Source organism: Alexandromys fortis, unplaced genomic scaffold, assembly GCF_014885135.2.
Source record: "Alexandromys fortis isolate MF-2015 unplaced genomic scaffold, M_Fortis_MF-2015_v1.1 scaffold_51, whole genome shotgun sequence".
NCBI lineage: Eukaryota > Metazoa > Chordata > Mammalia > Rodentia > Cricetidae > Alexandromys > Alexandromys fortis.
In genome coordinates, this window is record NW_026067925.1 from 742,843 (window position 1) to 757,557 (window position 14,715).

Sequence of the window (14,715 nt, forward strand, 5' to 3'; positions counted from 1 at the left end):
TCCACTTCTTCTCTGGACAGAGTGGCCTGTGGGTTCCCAGGGAAGGCCTGCTGGAGGTGGAGACTGGGACAAAACAATGGGTGGAGGCAAGGATGTTTGGATGGGGATATCTGTGTGATCCATTGGAGATGGGGGAAAGGGAGCCTTCAATAGGTGCTCTGCTGGAGATGTGGTTGGGGGATTAAATCTGGAGGAGCAGAAGGAGAGGTGAAGATCTTCAGTCAGCCTACCTGATTCCCTGGCAGGAATATTTATTTCTTACTGTTAGCTCAAGGGCCTCTTACGTTTAACTCACTGACATATTCCCACCTCCTCATATAGCACATGACACATGGTTCGCAACAAGTATTATTTTTTAAACATCTTCTAACTCACATTAGTGGCCATCACTCCCAGCTTCTCTATCCCCCATCCTATGTGGCTTAGTCCCACACTACCTTGTCCTTGTCTTTACTATACTAACAAGATATTATACTGGTTTTTTTTAGACAGTCTCATTTAGCTCAAGCTGGCCTCAAGCTTACTATGTAGACATTGAGGACCCTGACGTTGTGATTCTCCTGCCTTTATCTCCTGATGGCTAGGATTACATAAAAGTACTCTACCAAGTAAGCTATACCCTCAGCCCAGGTTGATTTGCTATTCTGTTCAGTTCACACTTATGTATTATTAAATCTGCTAGAGTATAATTGTGTAATAATGATGTCTATGACTAATGTGCTTGTTGAATAAAACTGAACAAACAGGAAACAAATCCATAGAGGGAAATGACTTGGAACCAATTTATTTGAAACTCTATGATGGGTGGGGGCTATGAACAAGAAAATGCCAGTATCAGCTTAGTGCCCTTTGTCTTTTTGGATGAGAGCAGAAATTTGGGATTATAATCAATATGTTCTGTCCTACCCTGTCTCACCCCTGCTTCTCAGACTCTAACTTTTTCCTCCTCTACCAGCTTAAGCTAATGCTGGGCCACTGGACAGCACTGCTTTCTCCAGAATGAGTCTCACACTCTGAATTTTATTGACAGATCATTCAGAACTAGAGATAAATGCTAAAACCGGCAGCAACATAACCCTGCAATTCTTCGAGAAACCACTTGGAACCTACACACACATCACCTGGCTTTATACTACCAAACAGAAGATTTTAGAATATGCATATAAGGGTACAGAGACAACCTATGCTGGTTATCGGGGCAGGGTCAACCTTGACAATATAACTGGTGCACTTCAAATCTACAATATCCAGAAAGAAGACAAAGGTGACTACTACATGAGAGTGTTGAAGAAAAGTGAGGAAGAATACAAGAAAATCTTGAATGTATTTGGTAAGTTTTAGAGTCAAAGGAAAAATGCCTATTCGGGGAGCTTACTGGGAGTTGGGGGTGCTGACTGGAAAAGAAGAGAGGCGCATCACAACACACTTACTACATTTCTCCCAGAGACTCATCTACTTGTGAGTGAGCCTGACCCAGCAGATATCAAATTGTGTTAGTTTTTCGTTACTAAGACAAACGCCTCAGATAAAGAATTCAGACAGGGTAAGGTTTATTTGGGCTCATGGCTTCAGAGGTTGTATGGTCCTTGGTTAATTGGCTCTATCACTATGGACCTGTGGGAGGCACAGCATCATGGCAGGAAGGGGAAATGAAGCAGAGATGCTCACCCCAAGCTGGGAAGGAGGTACTAGAATGAAGGGCCAAGAACAGGATATACCTTGCAATAATATGTTCCTAATGACCACTTTCTCAGTTGGGTCCCTCCTTCAGGTTTCTACCATTTTCCAGTAGTCCATTCAATTATTAATCCATCAAAAATCAATTAATTGATGGTATCAGAGATTTTTGAACCAATCACTTGCACAAATATTGCCTACTAGTGACCAAACCTTCAATGTGAGGCCCTTTTGAGGAGCCGCATAGAGGAAGAAACAAATCATGGTAAAACTGGAAACAGTAAAGACTATTTCTTCTGTAGTGCCCTCATTCTGTCGTGTGAGCAACCCAAATTAGTTTTGAACATATTTAATTCTGTCTGAACTCAGATTTCATCAGACTTATAGAAAAAGAGATATTAAAAATAAATTGAGATAGTTCTCTGGGAGAGTTCTATCAGATTTAGTATGACAAAAATTTCCACTTACAGCTTCAGCCTAACCAGTCCCTATAGAAATAAGAGTAGGGCATTATCCTTGGAGTCAGACAGATTTAGGATCAAAGTGCCAATTTAATAAAATAACTGTGTATGGAAAGACAAACACTCCCATGTTCTCATTAATTTGTGGAAGCCAAGAAAGATGACTTCATAGTCACTAGAGCGATGTTGGATAATGGAAACCATCATAAAGTTAAATAGAAGGGGTCATCTCTGGGATTCCATAGCACACTATTTCAAAGTAGCTGGAAAAGAACGTCCCAAAGACCCCAACACATAAAAATTATAAATATTTGAAGAGGCAAATCTCAATTTTCTGAAGTAATTATTATACTGTACATTTAATTATCACATAGTACCCCCATAAATATGTACAGTTATTATGTACCTATCAACACTTTAAAATCCCTCTGGCCAGTTCCCTAGTAGCCATGGCACCATGGTGTATGATATTAATATCTCTTTGTCCATATTAAGTAAGGTTCTTTGGAGGGAACTGACAAAAGCCAACTCTTTGTACATTTACCAGAAAAGGAGATATGTTCCACTGGAGCTCAGTAGAGCAATTCAAGGGAATATAGAAGCGCTATGAAGGCCTGAGGGATGGAAGGGTGATAACAGGGCCAGTTCAATCCTGAGCCTCAGGAATCTACAGATCCAGGCATCGGCATATTAACACAACTTAGCTCTCAATGCTTGGTTTTGTGCCAAATCAGAACCTCATAAAGAAAAGTGCATTTATTTATGGTTTGCCTAGATTATTTAATGTCTTTTGCTATGTGATCTTCCATCTAAATACTTAATAAATGCACTAACTTTGCTTCATTCTATTTGATTATGGAAATTATGGAATTCTTTTTTGTGGGTCATCAAGATCCATCTTTATTCAAATGGGGATCCCCAACGGAACAGGAAACTCCTTTGGCTGCGGGTGACTATGTTGTAGTGTGTCTCCCTGATACGCTAGCAGAGCTACAAACAAAGAAATCTATGAGGCCAAGAATGTATAGAACCCAAATCTTTTCTCTTTCAAAATTGGTGGGCTCAAAACATTTCCTTGGTCAGAATTAAATAAAAAATGGTTTCAGAAACAACCCAAGATCCAGGTTCCATTTTCCTCAGGAAAGGACTGTTTTGCAATTAAATTTAGTGTTCTAGCCACCATCTCACGGCTTCTTCCAATCTGTAAGATGGCCACAGGCACAGGGTGTTTTGGGGGTGGGAGATAACTAAACAGCCACGAGTGGCCTAAGGAGTTCACCTTCCTTTTGGAGATTTCTGCTCAGGTAAAGCTGGATTCTTGACCACCCCACGGAAAAGAATTCATGGTGAGCCGGAATGAAGCAAACTTAATGTGTTTATTAAGTACTTAGACAGGGAGTCATATAGAAATAAAGACATTACATCATCTGGGCAAACTAGTCTATTTTTCTTTATGTGCTTCTGATGCACAACAGAGACAAAGATGGCAGATTTATAGACCTAAGCATCCTATAATGACAGTGTGAAGGGCTTTGCTGTGTACAGGTTGAGGCCCTTTAGGATTCTTCCTGAATCTGAACTCCAGAATTCTTGAGGGACAGAGTGGCCCCCGCTGGTGCTTGCTGTGGGCTTTTTTTAGAGGACAGGCCCTGAGTATCCCAGATAGTTAGGAAACACAGTCAGAAGTCAGCTGGTCTCCCCCCTCCCCCCAACACTTAGCTCACAGATGACCATCACCCCACTTTGTTCCTAATGGTGTGTAAAGAACTCTGGCTCCCCCTCCTGGATCTACCTTAGCATCACCACCCAAAAGTAGCCTCCTGAAGACAAAATTGCTCCCTGGCTCCATCTATAGGAGTCTCTTATCCATACCCACCTTGAACAGCAATCATGGCCCCTCCCTGGTTCCCTTTGCAGTCTGTTGGTCAAATCCTTGCATCATAAACACCACAAAAATGTATAAGCCCATTGTCTCATAACAAGTCTTTTTCAGATCCTGTGTCCCAGCCTACCATAAAAATTGAGAAGACTGAAAATTTGCCTGACTCTTGTCACCTGATACTGTCCTGCAAGGGAGAGCAACAGAATGTTACATACACTTGGTTTGATGACTCGGGGCTTCTTCCCCAAAATGAGGAAGCAGATGTGCTGGAAAGAATCATCACTCCAAAGAACAAGTCTACATTTTATACCTGCCAAGTCAGCAACCCTATAAGCAGGAAAAATGACACCATGTACTTCACTCCGCCTTGTACTCTGGGTAAGAATTACCTTCCAGGGAGCTGAGGTGGGCACCATGATGACTGGTTTCTTTTGAATGAAGGAAGATATGGAGTTCCTACTCAGCCTTCTGGCAGAGAATGTGGTGGGAAATCTCAAAGGTGTCACTGGAGTTTGAGACCTGGCTTCCACCTGGCTCTACAGCCACCTACCAGCTAGCTCACCTTATCTTTCCTTAAAGCTGAGTCCTGAGTAACTGTAGGGCAGCCTGAGATACCAGAACAATTGGGGGAAGTGGGAGAGTAGTCCAGGCAAGGAAATAAGGAAAACGGGATGAGTGAGAGAGAGGTTTGTGAATAGAAGCAAGGTCCCCATCCTCAGGAAGAGACTGCATAGGTATTATTCTCCTTGGTAAAGGTAGGAAGGCAAACTCTAGGCTTCATGTTTCAGATTTCTCTGCATTGCCTAGAAGCATCCTTTCATACAATGTCACTCCCCCTTAATTCAGACCTACAGAGGTACCACTGGATTTTAGAGTTAGTCACACCTCAGGTTACTCCTGATATAGTCTCTGTATTAGTTATTTTTACTGTTGATATGATAAAATGCCTTACAAAAACAACTTGAAGAAGGAAGGGTAAGAATTCAACCCATCACGACAGGGAAGGCATGGCAACAGAAATGTAAGATAGCAGTTCCTGTCGTGCCCACAATCAGGAAACAAAGAGATGAATACTGGTACTCAGTAGGCTTCCTCCCTTCCCACCTTTCATTCCCCAGCTTGTGGAAGGATGCTGCCCACATTTAGTGCAGATCTTCCCTCCACAGATAAATATCTCTAGAAACACCCTTAACAGACACTCTCCGGGGTATGGGGTTGGTTCTTTTCTGGTCCTACAGATAAGTCAAGGTAAGCGTCCATCACGGGATTCAACCAAGCTAATGACATTTAAGGAACTTCCAAGGTCTTTACATCTGAAGAGGATGAGTTTTTGCAAGAGGAGGATTTCCCTAGGCAGCTGGGATTAGGTTTAGGGAGGTAGCCGTTCTCCTGTTTTAAGAGTGCCATCCTTATGCCAAGTCCTCCTCTTCCTCCTCAAAACAGTGATCAAGGTCTAAGTGTTTGGGGTTTTGTTCTTTCAGCAAGATCCTCTGGAGAACGTTGGATTGCAACTTGGCTGGTCATCATGGCACCCATCATTCATACCTTCCTGTTGACGTGAGATGAACTCTTCTCACTTGAGAATGAAACTTCGAGGCCACTGGATCCTGTCTTTATCATCTGGAAAGCAGCTCTAACTCTATGGGACAGAAGAAATTGTGTTGTTGAACATTTGTGATGGTTTGCATTTTCTTACCATCCTAGAGTTAAGTACAGGGCCTTCTGCATGCTCCAAAAATGCTGAGCCACTGACCTATGTGCCAATCCCTTTACAAAGATTTTTTTAGTAATCTTTTAAAAGTTGTGGTTAATATCTAATTTTGTATACCCCATTTGTTTTCCAAGAGTCATTAAAGATAAATGCGTTATTTTCACCAAAATACATAACTACATTATGCTAATGGTTTTTCTTTTTTAAAATTGATTCTTTTCTCAAACAATATATCTTAATTAGTTTCCTCTCCCTTTAATTCTCCCAGTTTGACACTACTTCTAATAGGTAACAACAAAACATAACAAAATAAAATATAATAAGCTAAAACAAAAACCATCACATCAAAGTTGGACAAGGCGGGCTGGAGAGATGGCTCAGTGGTTAAGAGCATTGCCTGCTCTTCCAAAGGTCCTGAGTTCAATTCCCGGCAACCACATGGTGGCTCACAACCATCTGTAATGAGATCTGGCGCCTTCTTCTGGCCTGCAGACATACACACAGACAGAATACTGTATACATAATAAATAAATATTTAAAAAAAAAAAAACAAAAAAACAAAGTTGGACAAGGCAATTCAAAAAAAGGAAAAGTGCCCAAGAATCAGAGACCCACTCATTCAAATACCCAGAAGTCCCATAAAAATGTTAAACTAAAGCTATAATGTATATGCAAAGGACCTGATACAGAGCTGTGTGGGCCCTGTACTTGCTGCTTCAGTCTCTCTAAGTTCATAATGACCTTGCTCAGTTAATTTAGAGAGACTTGTTCTCCTGGTGTCCTCCATCCTCTCTGGCTTTTAGTCTTTCCACCTCCACTTCCACAGGGTACCCTTAGCCCTGGGGGAGGGATATGATGGAGACATCTCATTCAGAGCTATATATCACTCTCTCTCTCTCTCTGTCTCTGTCTCTATCCTTCCCTCCCTCTACCCCCCCTTCATAATGTCTGGCTGTGGGATTATGTATTTGTTCCCATCTATTGCAGCAGGAAGTTTCTCTGATGGCTGAATAAGGCACTAATCTATGAGTGTAGCAGAATACCAATAGGTATTTTATTTTACCCTTTTCTTTTTGTTTAGACCAGTAGTATTTGGTTTTACCATAGGTCACCCAAGCAGTGTCAGGTTCATCTCATGGAGTGAGCTTTAAGTCAAATCAGACATTGGTTGGCTATTCCTGCAATCTTTGTGCCCACCATTGCCCTAGCATATTTTACAGGCAGGACAAATTGTAAGTCAAAGGTTTTGTAGCTGGGTTGGTGTTTACATTTCTCTTTGGGTAACCTGTAGAGTGCCTTCTTCTACCAAAGACTCTAAAATGATTGGGGTGAAGTTTCAACATAGGTACCTGTTTGACAGCTCCATGTTCAATGTGTTGTGTGAGTGCTGTCTTCAGCACTAGAACCTTACTGGTTGGTTTGTGGGGATCAACCTTGGTCAAAGCTTGGTAAAAGCCTGGGTTGTTTGGGTATTTCCATGCGACCTTTTTGGCCAACAACTCAATTGGATGTAACCCAGTTCAAGTACTGGAAGCTTCATTTGAAGACAAGAGATGGCCAATTGGAATTCTATCTTGCTTATAATTTGGAGACTTCATTAGAATTATCTCCATATAGCTTAAGAAGGTTCCAGTGCACCAGCTTTTTATACCACTCCTCAAATACACCTTAATTCCACCTGATTCTCCCTACATTCTTTCTCTCAATCCTATTTCCCCTACACCTCCCCACATGACCCTCCTGTTCCTGTCCTCCATCTCCCAGTCTACCCATAAAATTTATTCTATTTCTCCCTCCCAGGGAAATCTATGTGTCTCCTTCTCAAGCCCTTCCTCTATACCTAACTTCTCCAAGTCTTTGGACTGTAGTTTGGTTCTCATTTTTTTTAAAGACTAATATCTACATATAAGTGAATACATACCATATTTATCTTTCTGGGTCTGGGTTACCTTACTCAGACTGATTTTTTTTCTAGTTCCACCCATTTGCCTGCAAATTTAGTGATATCATTAGACTTGTCATTTTTAACAGATGAATAATATTCCATCATGTAAATGTACCACATTTTCTTTATCCATTCTTAAGTTGAGGGACATCTAGTTTGCTTCCAATTTTTGGATATTTTGAATAGAAAAACAATGAACATGGTTTTGAGCAAGTGTCCTTGTGATAGGAAGAAGTGAACTTTGAATATATGACCAAGAATGGTATAGCTGGATCTTGAGGCAGATCAGTTCCTATCTTCATGAGGAACTGTCATATTGACTTCCATAGTGGCTACACAAGTTTGCACTTCCAACAGCATTGGAGGAGTGTTCCCCTTACTCCACATTCTTGCCAGCATGAGCTGATTTGTGTTATTGATCTTAACCATTCTGATGATAGGTATAAGATGGAATCTCAAAGTAGTTTTGATTTGCATTTCCCAGATGACTAAGGGTGTTGAACAATTATTTAAGTGATTCTCAGACATTTGAGTTCCCTATATTAAAAACATTTCTGTTTAGATCTGCACCCTATTTTTAATCAAACTATTTGGGGTTTTGGTGTCTAGTTTCTTGAGTTCTTTACATATTTTGAGTATTAGTCTGCTATCAGATTCAGATTTGATGAAAAAATTTTCTCATTCTGTAGGCTGCTACTTTTTCCAAATGACAGGGTCCCTAGCCTTACAGAAGCTCTTCAGTTTCATGAACTCCCATTTATTAATTGTTGATCATAGTGCCTGTGCTATCAGCATCCAGTTGAAACTCTGTTCTTGGCCAATGAGTTCAATTCTATTCCCCACTTTATCTTCTTCCATTCAGTATATCTAGCTTTATGTTGAGGTCCTTGATCATTTTGGAGTTGAGTTTTGTGCAGGATGATAAGTCTGGGTCTCTTTGCATTCTTCTGCATGCAAACATCCAGTTTAATCAGAACCATTTATTCAAGAAGTTGTGTTTTTTTCCCAGTGTGTGTTTCTGGCTGCTTTAATCAAAACCAAATGTCCATAGGTATGTCAACGTCTGGGTCTTCAGTTCGATTTCATTTATTCATGTTTGTTTTTGTGCTGGTATCATGTGGTTTTTAGCTTTACAGTACAACTTGAAATTGGTGATGGTGAAAGTTCCCACAGTGCTTTTATTATTTAGGATTGTTTTAGAAATCCTGTTTGATTTTTGTGTGTGTTCTCATATGAAGCTGAAAATGGACATTTCAAGGTCTTTAAAAAATTATGTTAGAATTTCTATGAGGATTGCATTGACTCTGTAGATGGTGTCTAACAAGACAGACATTTTTATTATATTAATCCTACCAATCCATGAGCATGGGATATCTTTCCATCTTCTAATATCTTCTTCAATTTCTCTCTTCAATGACTTGAAGGTTTTTTTTTATTATACAAGTCTTTCACTTGCTTGGTTAGAATTAAGACAGATAAACCTAGAGAGGAGGGGAAATGGGGAAAAACTAGAAGGAGTAGTGGGAGGGGGAGCTATAATCAGGATATATTGTATGAGAAAAGAAAAGAATCTATTTTCAACAAAAGGAAAAAATTAAAAGGAAAATTACACATTTCTTTTAGGTTTTCCAATTTGGGAAAATATAGATTTTTCATATATGTCCTTATGATTTCCTCAGTATCTGTTGTTATGTCCTCTTTTCATCTATTTTTTTATTGAATTTTGTTGACCTCTCCATTTTTCTGTGCTCCCCCCCCCCTGCCTCTCCCCTTCCCTTCAACCCTCTCCCAAGGTCCCCATGATTTACTCAGGAGATCTTGTATTTTTCTACTACCCATGTAGATGACATCTATGTATGTCTTTCTTGGGGTACTCATTGGTGTCTAGGTTCTCTGGGGTTGTGATTTGTCAGCTGGTTTTCTTTGTTTTATGTTTAAAAACCACTTATAGTGAGTACATGTGATAATTATCTTTCTGGGTCTGGGTTACCTCACTCAAAATGATGTTTTCTAGACCCATCCATTTGCCTGCAAAATTCAAGATGTCATTATTTTTTTTTTCTGCTGTGTAGTACTCCATTGTGTAAATGTACCACATTTTCCTTATCCATTCTTCAGCTGAGGGGACTTTAGGTTGTTTCCAGGTTCTGGCTATGACAAACAATGCTGCTATGAACATAACTGAGCACATGTCTTCTGTAGGAAGTCTTACAGCCAGTGGTTCCCCACCCATTGGGGCATGGAATCATACTATTTATACCAATGTACAGTGTGCGTCTGGCCTCTTTTCCAGCTGTGGGATTCAGTTTCTGTTCTCCATTCCAGCAGAGGATTCTGACTTGTGAGTCTACCCCCCAAATAAATGTCTATTTTTCTCATTTCTGAGCTAGTGTGGAATTTCTTTTAAACTTCCTTTATCATCATCTGGCACCAAACTTGGGTAACTTCATCCACATAAAAACCTGAGAAAGCTTAAAAACTAATTCTGGACACAAAAGAACAGAGTTAAGCATGGTTTGCTAGCAGCATTTTCTTGGATGGGCTCTGTCTAAAAGCAAGCAGAGGCATGGCTCCTTTAAGAAGGATTTTCCTGATTCAGCCATAGCAGGAAAAAAATGCTATGGTTATTTTTAAATGTTGGCTTTCTGGGTCCTGCCAGCACAAACTCTGACTCCTTCGGGCAGGAGGTCTGGCTACAGAGCATTTGACTGGCGTTTGTGAGCAGACTGCTGCAGCTTGCTTAATAGCAACATGGACTGTTGTGTGCCCGGAAGTGGGGCAGTGTGCTTGGCTCTCAGAGGGCTAGCAGCTCCACCGTGCTGGACTGGGCAGGACGAGCAGGCAATACCATATTTGACCTAGGAATGTTGCAGCTTAGATTCTTAAGTGTTTAGCATTTTAAGAAGCACTTCAGGTCAGAAAATAATTACAGATATGCAATAAGGACAAATCCAGATTTAAAAAGATCTACAAATGGGTCACAGTGTTGAATAAATGTACGTAGGCTTGGGAGAGAGAGAAAAAAAGAGTATAGAGAATAGTCATAGACTAAAGGAGTAAACATAATAAAATAAATATTAAAAAACAATAGAATAAAAATAAGCCACATAAAGACGGAAAATTCACAGAGAGTCTGGATTATGTATATTATTGTGTTATCTTTCAATTTTTTGACTGTGAAGAAGCTAAGTAGAGAGAGACATTTCATTGTATGGGCTGCTAAGCTAAACCAGCATATATATTATAAAGATATCATTACTTTGAAATTTGGGTCTAAGGATATGTTACTTTGGAAAAGTTCTTCTCTTGTTTCCACAGACGATGAGAACCTATGGATTTCTTTCAGACCAATATGGTTTCATGGAACAAAACCCCCTGAAAAGTTGCTGTACACAGCCCACAAAGAAAATACTTTGCCCAAAAAACAGCAGGAAGCAGTTTGGAGAGAAAAACACTCCCATATTCCCAAATATTGTTTATAAATGTTCTTTACATTTAAGGGGGTATATGATATAGATATGAATAATTTGCATTGGTATGGATCTTGGTTTATTGATACAAATTTAAGGTGAATTTTGTTATACTGTATATGTATATTTCTGCCCTTGATTAAAGTATTGTATTTGTATAGTTCATTTAAAAATATAATGTATAATTAAGAAATATAGGTTAATAGATAGCCATCTAATAGTCAGGCTTGTAGTCATGTTAGTTAAANAGAGAGAGAGAGAGAGAGAGAGAGAGTTCAGTTGGTTAGGTATTCTTCAAATCTTTCAGAGAACTTCAGAGTATGGCATTTAAATGTTTTAAAAATTTAGAACTTTTCATGACAGTGAGACACATCTGCTCCTGGCAGCACCAATCTACTTCAAGAAAAAGATGGGCATCAAAGAGGCTCCTTATGGGGTTTATTAGATGAACTGGACAATCAGGATCCACAGAGAAAAGATTGCTGAACTTGCCTAAAGGTGGGATAATCCTTTGGGGTTCCTGCTTCATGACAGAGTCTGTGAGACATTCTGCAGAATACAAAAGAAAGTGACTGAACTGTCTTTGAAAGTTCCTGCTTCATGGAAAAGTCTGCCAGATACTATGGGCCTATAGGCTGTAGATGGATATACCAACGGTACAGAAGAACTTTGGGTGACTGTCCAGGTAGTGAGATGCCTCTGTCATTTCTAGAGTTTTGGAAGTTGCTTACAGTGCACTTCCTGTTGACTTAGGTAATATTATATCCTTCTGGAGTCTTTGATAAAGTTGAAGAATAGATAGTTATAGTTATAGTTTGCCTAAGTTATGATAAAAGATAAGGTAAATAAAAATATTGTAACTGTAATTCTTGCTTGATAACTGTTTTGTTATATGTAATTTTACTATGTGCCAATGTGTTCAAGTTTACTTCCCACTTTCTCTTTTATGAGGTTCAGTGTGGCTGTCTTTATGTTGAGATCTTTAATACATTTGGACTTAAGTTTTGTGCATGGTGATAGATAAGGGTTTATTATCATTATGTTGCTATCCAGTTATGCCAACACCATTTGTTAAATATGCTTTCTTTTTTCCATTTGATATTTTTTGCTTCTTTGTCAAAAATCAGGTGTTCAAAGGTGTGTGGATTAATATCTGGGTCTTCGATTTGTTTTCATGAGTTTGTAAGCTTCCTATGGTTTCTGTTTTTGTTGCTATCTAGCTTTAATCCATGGTAGAGGGGATTCAAGGAGTTATTTCAGATTTCTTCTATCTTTAGTGACTTGCTTTGTGACTGAGTATGTAGCCAATTTTGAAGAAAGTTCTATGAGGTACAGAGAAGAAGATATATTATTTTGTGCTTTGTTGAAATGTTCTGTAAATATCTGCTAGATACATTTGGTTTGCACATCAGTTAGCACCAGCACTACTCTGTTTAGTTTTTGTCTAGACGATTTGTCTATTGGTGAGAGTATGGTATTGAAGTCTCCAATTATAAGTGTGTGAGAGTCAATCTGTGATGTAGTAGTGTTTGTTTTATAAACTTGGGTACCCTTATGTTTGGGGCATAGATGTTAAAAACTGCAATGCCCTCTTGGTGGATTTTTTTTCTTTGATGAGTATGTACCGTTCTTCCCTAGCTCTTCTCATAAATTTTGGTTTGAAATCTATTTTGCTAGATATAAAAATAGCTATACCAACTTGATTCTTAGGTCTATTTGCTTAAAATATCTTTTTACAACCCTTTACTCTTGATATTAAGGTATATTTCTTGGATACAGTAAGTAGAAGGATGAATCCTGTTTTGCACTCATTCTGTTAGGTAGCAGTATTTTGTTATACCATATAAGCCTCGCAGGATACCATCCATAGTGGAAGCAAAAAGTTATTAAATCCTTGGGTGGCGATATTGTCTGCAATTATATAACTTTCAAATTTATTGAATTATTTATTAATCAAACAAACTTAACCTTCGTTGTAAGACTTCAGTAAATTGTGGTAGGTGTAATAACCTTTATTGGCCAGCAGGTGTCGCGGTTACAGGCACATGGTGGAGAGATATGACTGGTGATGGTGTGAACAATCCCACTCTGCTCCACATTGGTGCCTGATTAAATATTGACAAATTAAGAGCAATTAAATCAATTCCATACACAAAGAGAGGGTTTTTTGTTTTGGTTTTTTGTTTGTTTGGTGACTAGAATATCAAGGAACCCTGAGCTTGCAAACTGGGACGGCAAACCTGAAGCTGGGGCTGGGAGCGGGGAGTGGGGGGGTTTGGGCAAAACCGGGAAATTGCCAAGGAATATGCCTCCTCCTGCAAATGTTTTCATATCTATTTAAATAAATATTTGTTATCCTGAAGCAGAATTTTAAAGTAGTTCCAATTTTTTCATAAGCACTACCTTTGGAAAACATGGGAACCACACAATGCAGAATCAGAGACCTTGGTGCCTGTGCGTAAGCGCATCTGAAAGCTCAGTTGTGCTACCTCTAACATCCGTGCCAAGCCAGGGGTTCCAGTTTTTCCAAGGCTCCCTCCTTCCCACCAGGTTCCAGCAGTGGTCTGAGAGCTGAGCATGAGATTTGTCACAAGGCCTTGACTAGGGGAACCTGAATGTAGTAGTAAGAGCAGCAAGATGTTGCTGGGTGGTGGTGGCGCACACCTTTAATCCCAGCACTCGGAAGGCAGCTGCAGGCGGGTCTCTGTGAGTTAGAGGCCAGCCTGGTCTATAAGAACTAGTTCTAGGACAGGCCCCAAAAACCTGTCTCAAACAAACAAACAAACAAAAAGAGTAATACTATGTTAAGCTCTTTTGGGGAGCCACCAGCTCCCAAATGAATCACACATGGAGTCTTATTTTTAGTTATAAACATCTGACTTTAGCTTGGCCCATTTCCTTCCAGCTTGCTCTAACTTATCCCATCTACCTTTTGGCCTCTGTGGTTTTCTCATTCTCTTACTTCTGTAAATATTACTCTTAGTCTGTGGATTGATGTGTAGCTGGGTGGCTCGTCTCTGATGGCCTCCTCTGGGGCTACTTCTCTGACCCTCCCCCCCCCAGAGATTTCTCCTTCTGTTTATTGTCTCTGCCTGCCAGCCCCACCTATCCTTTCTCCTGCCTCGCTATTAGCCGTTCTGTTATTTATTAGACCATTGAGTGTTCTAAAGAGGTAAAGTATCACAGCTTCACACTGTGAAACAAATGCAACATAAACAAAAGAAACACACCTTAACATAATATTCCCAGCGTCTGAGTGCTCGGTTCTCTTTACACGATGGTCTCTGTTGAGCAGCAATTCAAGTATTAGTTGTGTCATTAGATACAGTAAAACCATCAAACTGACCTGGTGTCCTCAGCATGGTCTTCCGCAATAAGCAGACAGAAGTTGCCAGACTCACCTTTTAGTAACTCCTAGGATTTATTCTTTCTGTTCCCTCTTCTAAATCTCCTCACGGGCCTGGGGCTTAGAGGTCACTAAAGAATGCTGTCTTCCTCCCCACCACAGACCACCTTCTGCTTACCTCAATCAGCCTCCTCCACCTCTCCTTTTATGGTCCCATTCCAAC

General features: G+C 39.9%; 1 protein-coding gene across 1 annotated transcript in view; it reads left to right on the forward strand.

Moving 5' to 3' along the window:
• The window catches only part of Cd48 (CD48 molecule), a 28,528-nt gene extending 18,474 nt beyond the window's left edge, over window positions 1-10,054 (forward strand). The window contains exons 2-4 of the mRNA XM_050143114.1: window positions 1,031-1,330; window positions 4,132-4,398; window positions 5,502-10,054. Coding sequence (XP_049999071.1) covers window positions 1,031-1,330; window positions 4,132-4,398; window positions 5,502-5,581 — 647 coding nt within the window. The 3' untranslated portion in view covers window positions 5,582-10,054. The remainder of the gene's footprint in view (window positions 1-1,030; window positions 1,331-4,131; window positions 4,399-5,501) is intronic.
• The last annotated feature ends 4,661 nt before the right edge of the window (window positions 10,055-14,715 follow it).